The 14730-nt window shown below is 37.4% G+C and overlaps 1 protein-coding gene across 1 annotated transcript; it reads right to left on the reverse strand.

The window, feature by feature from the left end:
• Positions 1-12666: 12666 nt before the first annotated feature.
• LOC140150280 (uncharacterized) lies at positions 12667-13224 on the reverse strand. Its single transcript, XM_072172285.1, has one exon. It carries the CDS (start codon positions 13222-13224, stop codon positions 12667-12669), a length of 558 nt encoding a protein of 185 aa, XP_072028386.1.
• Between the last annotated feature and the right edge of the window lie 1506 nt (positions 13225-14730).

Consider the following 14730-nt stretch of genomic DNA (forward strand, 5'->3'; position numbering starts at 1 on the left):
AACACAAATCAGGGCCGACTGGCAGAAAATAAAATTCCACTGCAGTACAATCGACCAGTAATTCTTGTTTCAGCCTGGTAACGGATGCGGATTTGTTCGGAATTATAGGAGAAGATAGTGCTGACACCAACAAGCAAATAATATTACCAAAGAGTGTCTTCAAGACGAGCAATATTTGGAAGCAAACAGGCTACTCGTCTCACGGTGTTGGAGAGGTTGCAACAATTTCATGGTAAGCGTAAGCTTTAGTCGTCCAACCGTGTGTGCTGCATGCAAGTGTTCAATCAACAACACAAAGTGAGTAAAGCCGGCCTAGCATTGACTAGGCCTAGCCTACTGATACCTAGCTAGGCCTATGTCTCGTGGCATATGTCCTTGTAGGTTTCATTGGCCTAACCTTAAATTAGCAGGGCCTATACTTCCCAAGTATTGCAAGCCTCTTGGACCCATGGTCTCAAGATAACCTCGGGGAAATATTTTTTTTTATCTTTCAATATTTATTGATTCTCAAGCACCATGTGGAGCGATTGCCGAATATGGTGCAACTCTACTAGTATTATTACAAGACTGCCCTACCCCAACCCTAAACCCTAACCCTAAACTCCGTAAACGAGGACTGGACTCAAGTCTAGCAAGTTGCACCCTATTCAGTAATTTCCTTGTTGCCTGTTTCACCTATTCAAGCTGTTTTAATGGCATAGCGTCATCTATAGGTTGCATTTAGTTAATAATGAAGCCAATTCTATATACATCAAACAGCCGTGTGAGATATTGTTAAAAGGGTGTTTCTCCTATAATTACGAAGAGCAAAGATTTGATGCTGCAATTATTATAGATCATGAAAATGCTAAAAGCGAAATGAATAATTCAATTAATGATGCCTCATCGTTAGTCTTAATAAATCAATATACAGGGGATAGAAGAATCACACATTTGATCTAGTGCGCTAGTATACAAAATAGACTGTTCATGAGGGACATGGTGGGTACAATTATTTTATAAACATATTTTATCAAACAATAAAAGGAATTATTTGTATTAAAAGCTTGAAAGAGTAATTTCCAGTAACTAAATAGCGCCACCAATTTTGTCATTAATATATAGGCTACATTTTATATCCGAAAAGCTTTAAAAATAGTATAAAAGGGAATAATTTTGAAAAAAGAGGGGAAATTAAAGTTGAGAACGATTCAAAAGCATCTTTATACATTAGCATGATATCACTTTTAGCTGTTTAAGCCTAAAATTTGGTTGTATATATACATGATGTTTTGTTTGAAAAACTAATAAATGATGCCATCAAACAACCGTGCTCAGTAAACGTTGACAGCAAACCTATATAACACTAGGCATGCGCGTATTTTGTGGGTGGCCCGGGGTCAAAGTAGGGGGCGGCAAAAACGAAGGGGCGGCGGAAGAAGAAGGGGCGGCAAAAACAGGGGCGGCAAAAACGAAGGGGCGGCAAAACGAATTAGCAATGAAAAAGAGCGCCAAAATTGTAAAAGCATAAAAAATTTGAAAAAGGTTGCTTTTGGGACGCTAGCGCCTAAAATCCTTTTTTTTTTTTTTTTGCTCTTCACTTTTTCAAACGACCGTGAAAAAAATTGGGTCAACCTTTTCGGGCTGTTAAGGAAGGGGCGGCAAAATTGTTTCTTCTTCAGCCCCCCGGGGTTGGGGCGGCCACGGTACGCCACTGCTAGGGTTAAGGTTCCTAACAAAACATCAATTTCTGAAACTGACGTTGATTTGAAGAAATCAATTGACAACCTTTCCTCAAAGCCTTATAGAAGGGACAAGTCTGATACGATCGTTTGTAATAGGAAAAACCTGCAAGAAAATCATCAACTCGTCCACAATGAATGTGAGAACCATCCGAGAGAACACATGTAGAGAAGAGCTAGTATGTCAAACTTGATAGAATACAACATCGACATCCTGGGATCCAGGAGCACCACATAGTACATAAAGAACCTGTCAAATTAATATGAAGACATCCCGGCACACTCACTCTTAATTAGTCTTATCACAACATCAGCTACCTGGAATAGAGCAGGTGCAGCTACAGGGGGAGTAGGAATAAAGCACAAATGCAAAGGCTTCACTGGCTGGTGTGGTACCACATACAGAAAGAATATTGGTTGCGCCAACTTTCAAGGAAACCCTGCAACTACTGTTATTGTTACTTACTGTCCCACCAATGTAGAAGATCACTATGACAACTTGAGAGCTATAGATTCCATCCCTGCGCATAATGTCTTGATGGTTATAGCAGATTTCAATGGCATATTTGGAATAGAGGATGCAAAGTTCCAATACCATGACATGACTAATAGGATTAGGAAGTTCTTGGTTGATCTGGCAATTGAAAAGAACCTGATTTGTGCTAACACTTATTTTAGGAAGAGGAAAGGAAAGCTGTGGACTTTCTGCAGCCCAGCAGGAAACAAGTACCAACTGGATTATATCCTTCTTCGCAAAAAAGCGGAGAAACAGCGTACTAAATGCAGAAGCATACAATACCTTCTCAAGTGTAGGATTAGATCATAGAATTGTGACATCAAGGATCAGACTCAGCCTGAGAAAGAAGAAGACCCTACCTAGAGGGAAGAACCATGACTGGAAACCACTCTGCTCAGACTCCAAGCTTCAGGAGCTAAGCTATATATTGTTGAAGTACACAACAGATTTCAACCCTTGGAGCTTGGAGGAAGTGGAGGAAACAGCTACTGAGAGGTACTGTATGAAAGATTCATAAAAGCCAACAGGGAAGCAGAAGAAAAAGTGATACTAGTTAAAAAGAAGAATAGGAAGGTGCAGCTTTCAAGTGATATCAGAGTGACGAGAGCAAAAGATGACATCTGAGAAACCTATGATGCGTACCAGTTGAACGCAACTGAGGAAAACAAACACAGATATAAAGAAGCGAAGGCAAACTTAGAGGTTGAGGAAGCGCATGACAACTGCAAGCATGGACAAAGCTGGAAGCTAATTAATGAAATAACTGGAAGGAAAGCATTAAAGGTCAGCTGAAGGTAAACACACAGAATGAAAGGATTAACAACCGGTTCACCCACTTTAAAGATCTTCTAGGTAGCCCTCCAGGAATAGATGGAGAAGATGAGGATATTGTACCGGTGGCCAAGGATCTAAACATCAATGTGGCACCATTTAGTCAGGAGGAATACGCAAAGGCAAAGACTGCACTAGTAGAGGGGAAGAGTTGTGGAGAGGATGGTATTCCATCAGAGGTACTTAAAAGATGTGATCTGGATGGCATAGTGTTGGAGTTTCGCAACAATGCACTGATTAAAGGAAGCAAGCCTGACCAGTGGTCTATCCTCAACATAGTACCAATTCCTAAGTCAGAAGATTTTAGTCAAGCAAGGAACTATCGAGGGATAAGCTTAAACTCAGTTGTAGCCAAGATATTCAACAAAATGATTCTCAACAGGATCAGGCCTGAAGTAGACAAAGTTCTTCGGATCAACCAGAATGGTTTCAGGGTCAGCCGAACAACAGTAAGCCACATACTGGCCCTAAGGAGGATCATTGAAGGAGTGAATGCTAAAAACGTGCCTGCAATAATAACTTTCATAGACTTCAGGAAAACCTTTGATACAATTCATGGAGGAAAGATGCTGCAAATTCTCAAAGCCTACGGAATCCCTAATCAACTTGTGGAAGGTATAGCAAGAATGTATGAAGATACCAAGGCAAAAGTAGTTTCGCCAGATGAAAAAACTGAACTGTTTGAGGCACTTACTGGTGTACTGCAAGGAGACACCCTTGCCCCATACCTCTTTGTGGTGGTTTTGGTCTATGCATTGAGGGAGGCAGTTGAAGGCAGAGAAGAGCAGCTTGGATTCCAACTGGAAAAGAGAAGAAGCAGACGAGTCGGACCTGAAGTGATAACAGACTTTGCAGACGACATAGCCCTACTGTCAGAGGAAATCCATCAAGCACAAGAGCTACTGCAAAGGGTTGAATCATCTGTTGGAAAAGTTAGCCTCAAAATGAATGCTTCAAAAACAAAGTTCATGTCTTTCAACCATAGTCAAGATATATCTATATATCCAGACAAACAATGGCACCAATCTAGAAGAGGTGACCGACTTATCTGGGTGCGTGGATGACTAGCACGGAAAAAGACGTAAAGGCACGCAAAGCAGCTGCATGGAGAGCATGTAACAGCCTCAACATAATCTGGAGGTCAACGCTCCCAAGGAAATTCAAGACCCGTTTATTTGCTGCAACCGTCGAACTTATGGATGTGAAGCATGGACCATGTCTCCCAGACTATGTAAAGAACTTGTTGGTTGCTACACAAGAATGCTTAGAGCAGTTTACAACATCAATTGGAAGCAGCACATCACGAACAAAGAGCTGTATGGTGATACCGAAACTTTCACAGAAGATCAGAGAGATGAGGACACCTTTCGCTGGACATGCATACAGAAGCGTGGCAAATGCGAATGCCTCATAAATTCCTTTACAAGACCAACTATTCAAATTTGACCGGTATTTTAAAATGTACACATAATAACAAGGTAAATTATTTAAGTTCTCCCTCTCTCGAAAAAAACCCGCCATAAAATAGAAAAAATATTAATTTGGTCAACTTTCAGGACATCGTGAATTCGTGCCCTTAATCATCACTGATCATGCTAATCAGCATGCAAAATTTTTGAACATGGCGTTGTCATTTACAGAATCTGTATCCAGTGTCTTTTAATTTTTCGTTACTATTAATTGCCTTCTCGCTAAAACATTAAAGGAGTATTTCGTTCTGTTAACAGAATGTAAATACAAATTTGACGATATTTTGGCTAAGCGAATGAATCTGCAAAATGTTTTTGGCACAAAAACATTATGTAGCCAGAGGTTTCCATGTGGTATGAAAGTCTCAACTTTTTAGAGTAAAGTGGGGGATGAAGCTATGGATCATGAAATGCCCCATTAAGGTTGTATAATTTGAACAAAAACGTTGTACATTTCACATTGTAAAAGCACATTGCGGACGTCAAAAGAGCAAACGAGGGCGATTGATTCAATTGAGAAAATGGCTGCGCCAGAAAATTCGAATAGCATTTATTAGATTTTGAAATCTATAAACATCATCCCCATCAGGTGGTGGCCGCATTGCATTCTCTAAATTCAATAAATTTTCATCGTCAACCGTGTTATTGAATTATTTTTGAAATTTTAAAACGCTTGAAATATCACAAACAAATAGGCCTATGTTAATAAATAATATAAATACAAGCTAAAACCGTTGGGGTTCGATAATGAACCCCACAAAACTAACCAAGTATATTGAAAATGCCATTCTGCCGGGCGCTTTCACAAGTTGCCGGCTCGATCATGTCAGCCACCACCTGATCCCCATACCGCCCTTGTTTAGCGCCGCCAGTTTATATTATAACATTTGCTGAGGAAGACGCCCTCAACATTTTTCAAGCATTTTTATTAGCATCTTTATCTCTATACTTCAGTCCTGTCACATCCTTGATCTTCATCTCTTTATTACGGAAAAGTAAATTTTGGCATATTCATCTCTACATTATTGTGAACATTATTCATGTTATTTATAGTTTTAGTCCCATCCATCAGCTTTGATCTTTATCGTTTTATATTATAGATTTCACTTTTAACATTTTGATCTTTATAATATTATTGTAGTATCACATCCTGTCACATCATTGATCTTCATCTGTTTATTACAGACAAGTCAATTTTGGCATCTTCATCTACATGAACATTATTTATTCAAATTGTAGTCCCATCCATCAGCCTTGATCTTTATCGTTTTATGTTATGGAATTATATTATATTATAATATTAACATCTTTACCTCTATGCTGCCACATCCTTGATCTTCATCTCTTTATTACAGATCAGTCAATTTTGGCATCTTCATCTCTACATTATTTATACTAGAAATAGTCCCATCCATCACCCTTGATCGTTATCATTTATGTTATAGAATTACTTTTAACATTTTCATCTTTATAATATTATTGTATTATCATATCCTTGATCTTCGTGATTTTATAGGAGAAATGGCTTTCATATCTTTATTACAGACAAGTCAATATTGGCATCTTCATCTCTATAATTATGAACATTATTTATTGAAATTATAGTCCCATCCACCAACCTTGATCTTTATCCTCTTATATTATTCAATTCGCTTTTAGAATCTCCATACTATAATTGCAGCATCACATCCTTGATCTTCGTTATTTAATAGGAGAGATGCGCTTTTAGTGTCTTTCACTTTTAACATTACCATCTTTATAATATTATTGTATTATCACATCCTTGATATTCGCGATTTTATAGGGGAAAAGGACTTTTAGCATCTTTATCGCTATACTGTAGTCCTGTCAAATCCTTGATCTTCATCTCTTTATTACTGATAAGTCAATTTTCAAGTGGATGGTGGGAATCAAAAGCCAAATACTGGTCTGTATGTGTAAGTTTCCGGTAAATACTGACCTTTACCGTACCGTCTGTTTGTGTACCGTGTACCCTGTGAAGGCTGCGAGAAAGTGTACGTGGGTGAACCAAGCGAACCCTCGGTGAGCGCCTGAAAGAACACACTGCCAAGACAACCTCAAATCAGTCGGCATTAGCAGAGCACAGCATGGACACCGGACATAAAGCGGACATTGGAAATGTTAAAGTCCTCTGCAGAGAAGACAAGTTTTTGCCAAGGAAAGTGAGGGAAGCCATTAAAATCAAACAAGAGACAAGCCCCACCCTAAATAGGGACGGAGCCGAGAACTTTCTAGAATATATGATTCTCTTCTAGAAACACCATCACAAAGGACAAAAAGGACATTGTCAACAACATCTAGAAACACTGTCACTGGAGAATCATCAGTCAGTCTACCAACAGCCAGAGAGTAGTTATTCTTGAGAGGGCACTCACCTCATTTGCATGGCAAAATTACCCGTCTCCTCTGCAGCCAATTTGGTTTCGCTCCATCGAAATCAAGCTGGTCACGGAGGAGACTACTTTCCTTTGTGTTTGTTCATTTGTGTATGGAGAGCCCTTCTTGGAGTCCGTTTGGACTCAGGCTACGCTCTCAGCTAGAGTCCGACGCTGCATTGTACTAGAAACACCTTCTCTGTGAACTCGCTAGAGCAAGGAAAATAAAAACTGGTTTCATTACTATCTGTTTTTGAGCTTTTTTGCAGGTCTGCGACCATTGTGTTACCACAACTGTCTTTGCGTCATTAACATGTGCTGGAGTCTAGCACAGGTCAACCAAAGTCCCGGATTTTAATAAGACAATAATGATTGAAATTTAAATTCTCACCATTTTGGCCGTTTCTCATCAAAATGTCCGTTTTCTCATCCAAAACTTCCTTTAGTGTATTAAGTTAGCTTAGGCCTATTGATCCTAAATTTGCTGGTAGGGTAAAACTCGTTTTAGGGGGTGTTTAAAAAGTTGGCCACACATGCGTATAGGCCTACATTATCATACTTGAGTGCCCCTCCCCGGTGAAATTTGAGACTCATTTGGTCACCGTCCTAAGCGTCCTTGCCCACACGAGTCGCCCAGGAGTAGGCCCTACCCGGCATTATTAATTATTAGTGGTTAGCCTCCCTAAATACAGTCGCGTATCGTGTTGTCAATTATCGTTACTTGTGTCCATGGATATGACCCCATGTATAAGTAGGCCCCTAGTCTTCATAGAATTCACACAGTCTATGCCATGTCATTTACGGATACAAAGAGGATAATAATGTTGAGGGCGCCCACAAAATCTTACACCGTCTTACACAATGTTCCAAGGCAAAGTTCAGTTTAATATTTACTCATCGTAAAAATACAGACGTTTTATTATGTGATGATGTTGTCTGGATGGGTGGACAGTTGTCACACTGTGGAAAAACAACAACCGGGAATCCGCATTCATTTACAAATAGCATTAAATTAGTATCACATAGTGGCCTCCGTGCAGTGGAAAACCTTAATTCTTTCATCAAAAAGAAATGAAAATGACAAAAAACCCGGATCCACCTGTACGCCTATAAAATGGGCACAGAAATTTGTCTCAAATATGAATGAATTTTAAGAAACATACGGGATATGATGAACCAATGACCTGACGCCATGATAGTAGGATCTATTAGTCGTTTTATATACAATGTATATACCGTGTTGTCATAATACCAATATTTGACATAATATATAACGAATAATATTTAGTATTGTAAAGTTCAGTTCAGTTCAGTTCTCTCCATATGGAGAGATTTTATTTCTCAGTATATATAGGCCTTCGGCCTTACAATACAATAAAGTACAGAACAATATATTTACCCATCACCAGGGGGCAAAAGAGTTTGCCTGATTTTATGAGCATTAAAAATAAATTTTGATAATGAAATTATAGTTTGTTGATTTCTAGACTGAAATAGAGTAATAAAATAATTGAAATTTGGAATACACTCTGGCAATAAGCGATTTCTTTCATTCGCATAAGCAGGACATTTTAATACAAAATGATACAAATCTTCAATTTCACCAGTGTGGCAGATTTTACAAATACGTAAATTTCGAGGAACCTTAAACCATATTCCACGAACATATTCTAACTCAAGAACACCCAATCTGGCTTTGGTCAGAAGTATTTTATGAAATGGTTTCTCCAGCCACAATAAATAGTCTTCCACCACTAGATTTTCTTTGATTTGAGTATAAAAAGTAAGTGATGAATATGTACTTAATGCATTTCGCCAATTTTGTATATCAATATCTTTACATCTCTGTTTGAAAACATCAATAAAATAATTTACATTGTCAACACCTTGAGCAATCCATATTTCACCAAAACCGTAAGCGTACAGAATATTTTTGATCTTCATAGCCCAGCATTCTTTACCATTTTCTGCCTTTTTGTATTGAAACTCATAGCTTTGTCTTAAAAACCTGTTATTATCCAGTGATAAAATGTAAAACCAATACTTAATACAGTTAATAAGTGAATTTACCAACAGTGCATTTCTACCAAGTTCACCACGAATGGCACAGTGTGGGATAGATTTACATGATTTAGATACACCAAGAACATAACGACAAAACTTAATATGTACTCTTTCAATTATCTGGGACTCAGATGTTCCCCAAAGTTCACTACCGAAAAGGAGTATAGGTCTTATTTTTGTGTCAAAAATCTTGAATAGAACATCCACAGGGAGAGGACTATAGCTTTTCAAAATCTTTATGAGACCAAAGAAAGCTTTGTTAGCTTGCGATGCAGTGGATTTCTGTGCATTAAGCCAGTTCCCATTACTTGAAAACACATTACCTAGGTACTTGAAAGTATTGACCACTTCTATTCTTGTTCCCTTATAAAACCATTTCTCAGCACGTTTAAGAACACCACCTCGTTTAAATACCATGATTTTAGTTTTATCTATATTTACTGAAAGGCCCCATTCATGACAATATTCTGCTAGAACATCAAGTTGTTTTTGTAGACCAAAGATAGTGCCACTTATAAGAGCTAAGTCATCAGCAAATAGTAGATGACTGATAAAACATTGATTTATCTGCACTTTTTCAGTGTCGTCAGAGTTCAGTCGTGTACTCAAATCGTTTATAAAAAGTTTGAATAAAATGGTGACAGCAAAGAACCTTGCTGAACTCCAGCCTTACAAGAAAAAACATTTGTTATACTTGTAGATGTTCTGACACAAGCATTTAATTGCATATACATTGAACTCAAAACATTAAGAACATTACCAGTAATACCATATCGTTTCAGCTTAAATAATAGAGCATCATGATTTATTAAATCAAAAGCTTTACGAAAATCTACAAAGCCTATATAGACCCTTCCACGCTTCCATGAAAGATATTTATTGATAACTGTATCCAATATAAAAACATTATCTGTGGTTCTGAAACCTTTACGGAAGCCGGCCTGTTCTTGATGGAAAACATTTTCAGCCTCAGCCCAAAAGTTTAACCTTTCGAGCAAAAAAATAGAAAAAACTTTACTCATTATAGGAAGTAAAGAAATACCACGGTAATTTGCTGGATCAGTTTTATTCCCCTTTTTAAAAATAGGAATAATAAGACTGGATGCCCATTGGAGTGGAAATGATCCAGTGGTCAAGATCAGGTTGCAAAACTTCAACAAAATATCACTCAACTCATTAATTGGACTGTTTTTGAAAAATTCGGGTGGAAAACCATCAATACCGGGAGCCTTGGCATTTTAAGAGCATCAATACTCGATTTAATTTCCTCGGGTGTTATCTCGGCATCAAAAATGCAGTCCAATCTGGATGGTGATTTAGTTCACCCTCAACTTGGTTTTGCAACGTGGGCTCCCACCTGGTATATCAACTCGAAATAGATTTTCAAAGTATTGAAACCAATTGTCTGATGAAATCTCACTGGAAATTGATGTTTGACTTCCTTCAATCTTGACCAGAAACCTTTACTGTCGCGATTTTTCAAACAGTCCAAAATTTCTTTTTGTTGCTGGTTTTTGAATTTTGTTTTCTTTTCCTCAATGAAGTTTTTATATTCATGCTTCGTATTTTTGTAATCAGTTAAAGCTTCTTCAGAGCGACTTAATCTGAATAATCTGAGTTTGTATTGAACTCTATTTTTAAACCTGATACACTCATCGTCAAACCACGTAGACTTACAATGTGCCTTACTTTTGTTGTTCATAAAAGGGCGTTGCATAGCTTTCCCTACATAAGCAAAGATATCTGTCAAAGCAGACAATGCTTTGTCAATTTGTACCAAGTCTAGAGCTCTTTGAAAAGCATGTTTCATTTCATTCACCTTTGTATGCTTCCACCTGTTAACAAAAGAGTTGAGAAGATTTGGTTTCCACACATATCTATGTAACGAGCTACATGCTGTCTGTTGCCATGGGTCCGGCATATCAGACGGTACAGAAGAATTACCCACTATGAATGAAAAGGTAATTGGGAGGTGATCCGATTCAATTCTTGAGTGGATATCAACATTGCAGATCTTTTGAAAGGTGGAAACATTACATAACACATAGTCTACAACACTTTTCCCTTGATGGCTTATGAATGTATAGAAGCTTGATCGAATAGCATTAATTCTACCATTTACAATTTTTATACCCGTGTTACAGCAAAAATTCAACAATTCACGACCATATCTATTTACAAAATTGTCCTGGTTTGATCTTTTTGGGAGGGGGACATCTTCATCATACACATCATTGTCCCAACCCTCAGGGCATTCATCCGAGTCAATGAAATCATTGAGAATACCTGTTCTTCCATTAAAATCACCAACAATAATAAAATGGCATTTGGGTAATCTGATAAATATTGAGCATATTCAGTCTCTAGAATGTCAAGTACATCTTCATTTATAGAATAAGGGGAGTCTTCCGGTGATCTATACACAGTTGCCACAATAATGCATTTTGAAATGAAATCAATTTTCGTCCAGAGAATATTTTCGGAAATACTTTTTAGTTTTGTAGCTAAAACATTTAGGGAATTCTTATAAAAGAAGGAAATGCCTCCAGACGGACGTCCAATATCAAAACGTCGTTTTCTGTAAGAACCAACATGATTATAACCATCCAAATTTGGTTCATTGTCTGAATTTACCCAAGTTTCCACAAAACACATAAAATCAAATTTTGTTATGAAAGCAATAAATTGTGTATCACAAAGCTTTGTTAATAAACCATTTACATTCCAGTAGAGAAATTTTTTCATATCATACTCAGTTTGATTACCACCACGGTTATCATTATTTACATTGTCATTGTTACTTTCAGTTCCATTTTCACCATCATCAATCTGATCATTTTCTACATTTCCATTATCATGATTGTTACCATTATTACCTGAATCAGTATCAAATGCACCAGTGTTATCATGTTTACTCATCTTAGATGCTTCATCATCATTATCACCATATGTTGTCAACTTAAAATGATCCCTTGCCAAATTATTCATACTTCCATTACCAGGAGTTGGCCTATTTGTACTAACACAACCATTTTTGACAATAGCAACATTTTTATCTTTGATGACATTACAATAATTTTCACAATGTTTTATGGACATATATTTATCACTTTTCAAACAATTTGACATGTTTACCAGAGTATTTTGCACAACATCATTTCTATCAGGGTTTTATTTGGATATTCATCATGTTTGTCACAAATATTGTTATCACTATCACCATGACTATTTATTGAAATATTTTGTATTTCCAGCTCATTAATCATGTCCATACTTCCATTGTCAACGATATTTTCTATAATGCACCCATTTATCACTGCATCATTATTATACTTGGTATTTGCATTTTTGACAGATCTAACATTTTCATCATGGTTCATAGACATATGAATTTCACTCATCATATCGTTAAAACTTTCAAGTTCAAGAGTGTCTTTTTTGACATTTAAGCATTCAACGTCATCATTTTTAACAACATTACCACCACCACCAGCATCTTTAGCCTTTAACATGTTTGCATATTCATTATATGTATCAATGACAACATTATAATAACTCATTTTATCAGCCTTTATGACTTCACTATGATTTATTTCTGAAATTTCAGTGTTTGTCCGAGGATGTTTTTGCACTTTTTTATTAGAGTTATTATGGCCGTGACCACATCCCTATACTGGTACAATGTCCTCAGTTCCTTCATCGAACACGTATTTAACTTTGTCGATAACTAGCTTGTCATAGGAGAGATATGCACGTTTGTTTTGGTTCCTTGCTTCTGTCATAAATGGGATCAGGGTTTTTCTTGTATCGCGAACCTTCTTTGTGAAATCTTGTGAGACCCCATATGTGTCCTTTTTCTTCAGCTTCGTTTGTGCTGCATCGAGAACTGCACTTCTTTGTTTATATTTCGTGAACTTGGCAATGATTGGAGCTGTATTTCCACCGCGCGATTTCAGTCTATGTACTCGTTCAAATTCAACTTCGTCGCCATCTATATCAAGTTTATCACTCAGAAAACTTCTCACCTTGTCTTCGCTTTCATCCCAGGTTTCCTTGTCATCTCCTTCGATGCCATGAAAAATTAGATTGTCCCTTCTAGATTGCGATTCAAGTTGTTCAATCCTAGCGTTTGCCTGTTCCAAATCGGCCTGAAGCTGTTTATTTACATCGCACGCATGATCGGCTACAGTTTTAGCATCGTCTACCTGACTTTTCAAGTTACTCATGTCCGCTGCCAATTTATTTACCGTTTGTTTCAGTTCGTTATTAGATTTGTCGTAGCTTGCCTTAAAATCTCTTAGTTCTTTCAATATGGTGCTCTGGATATTTCCTCTGTATCTGTTGGTCTCATGCTATCAAAATGATCTAATAAAGTTTTTGATGCTGTTGTTGTCTTTTGTCGTGTATTCTCAGACGGCCCTGGGCCTGGGTTGCTTTCTACCGAGCCGCACACCACAAGTAGGGCAACCATACACAGCCGTACTGCAAGTGATATACGTTGACTAGATATCACAATGCCAACATGGCCACGGTTAAATTTCCCGCTCGGTGGCATAATAAAAGTTCCAATTCTAGCCCTCCATACCTGTATAGAGACTCCCATTTCAGCTTGGTATTGTCCTTGGATGATAACAAAAGGAGTAACGACGATGAAGATGTAGAATATGCTCTAAATACTTAAATTTAGCAGGTTTTCTCGAAACTATATCAACACAAATTCGGAAACCGTGTTTTCTCCATACGCCCCCTAGTAAATATGCAGTTCATATGCACAAACGAACACTGATCTTTATGATATTCAGGTTGTTGTACATCTCATATAACATGTCATATAGGAGGTCATATGTGTTGACCTTCTCCTATTGTATTTGTTCATCTGTGTATGGAGAGGATTAGCGCCATTAAAACTCCATCAGTATTTGGGCGTAGTTCAGTGAACTCACCAGATTGCTATTCCAAGTACTTTGATAAATACAGATTATGTATTAATGGGTCGAGGCGATTGCATTGAAAAACTAATAAATTATTCATAACAGTTACGTAATCAATCGATAGTGCGGACACTTTTCATTTACAAACCACCAAAATTCGTAATCTTTTAGCGTTGGAAAAGAAACCACGTGAATAGAGTGTCATCCCCCTGCAACAGCATTACACCGCTGAGGACCAGAGTATTCGGTTCAATAAGTGAGTGTTGTTGACCAGTTTTAAAATATACCTTTGATGTCTATTCACGTATAAATCTCTTCATTCAACATTAATGTTGCATTAACTTGCATGCTATCAAAAATCATACGTAAAGCTGTCTTTCCTGGCTCAATTAATGTTCTTCGGAAAGTTAAATATAAGATATTTACACAAACTAAAGAATTAAAGATGGAAAGCTTCCAATTGCAGAATTCTCGTTCAAACTGATATTCATCTTCAGTGAAAGCATGAATAACATAACACCGTCGGATTATAAAATAGATAATGTGGACTAAATAATGAGATACACAAACTTAAGGATACGATACATGATTTACCGACAAGTGACTCATTTCGGAATGCGATCATGAATTTTGAAGAAAAAAAAGTTTCCACAGGCTTCGTTGGGACTCGAACCAGCGATTCTAAACTTCCTTCGATTACGCGTCTAGCGCTTTACCACTCGGCCACCGTGGCAGTTGAGCGAATGAGTGTAATGATAAAAGATAAATCTCATAATGCCATCTTTAGCCTTTTGTTTACTA

This window comes from Amphiura filiformis, chromosome 4 (assembly GCF_039555335.1).
Source record: "Amphiura filiformis chromosome 4, Afil_fr2py, whole genome shotgun sequence".
Taxonomy (NCBI): domain Eukaryota; kingdom Metazoa; phylum Echinodermata; class Ophiuroidea; order Amphilepidida; family Amphiuridae; genus Amphiura; species Amphiura filiformis.

What these genes read in the sequence shown, in the direction of transcription:
- LOC140150280 (XM_072172285.1), bottom strand. Translation starts at nt 13,224, where the DNA reads ATGAGTAACTTGAAAAGTCAGGTAGACGATGCTAAAACTGTAGCCGAT.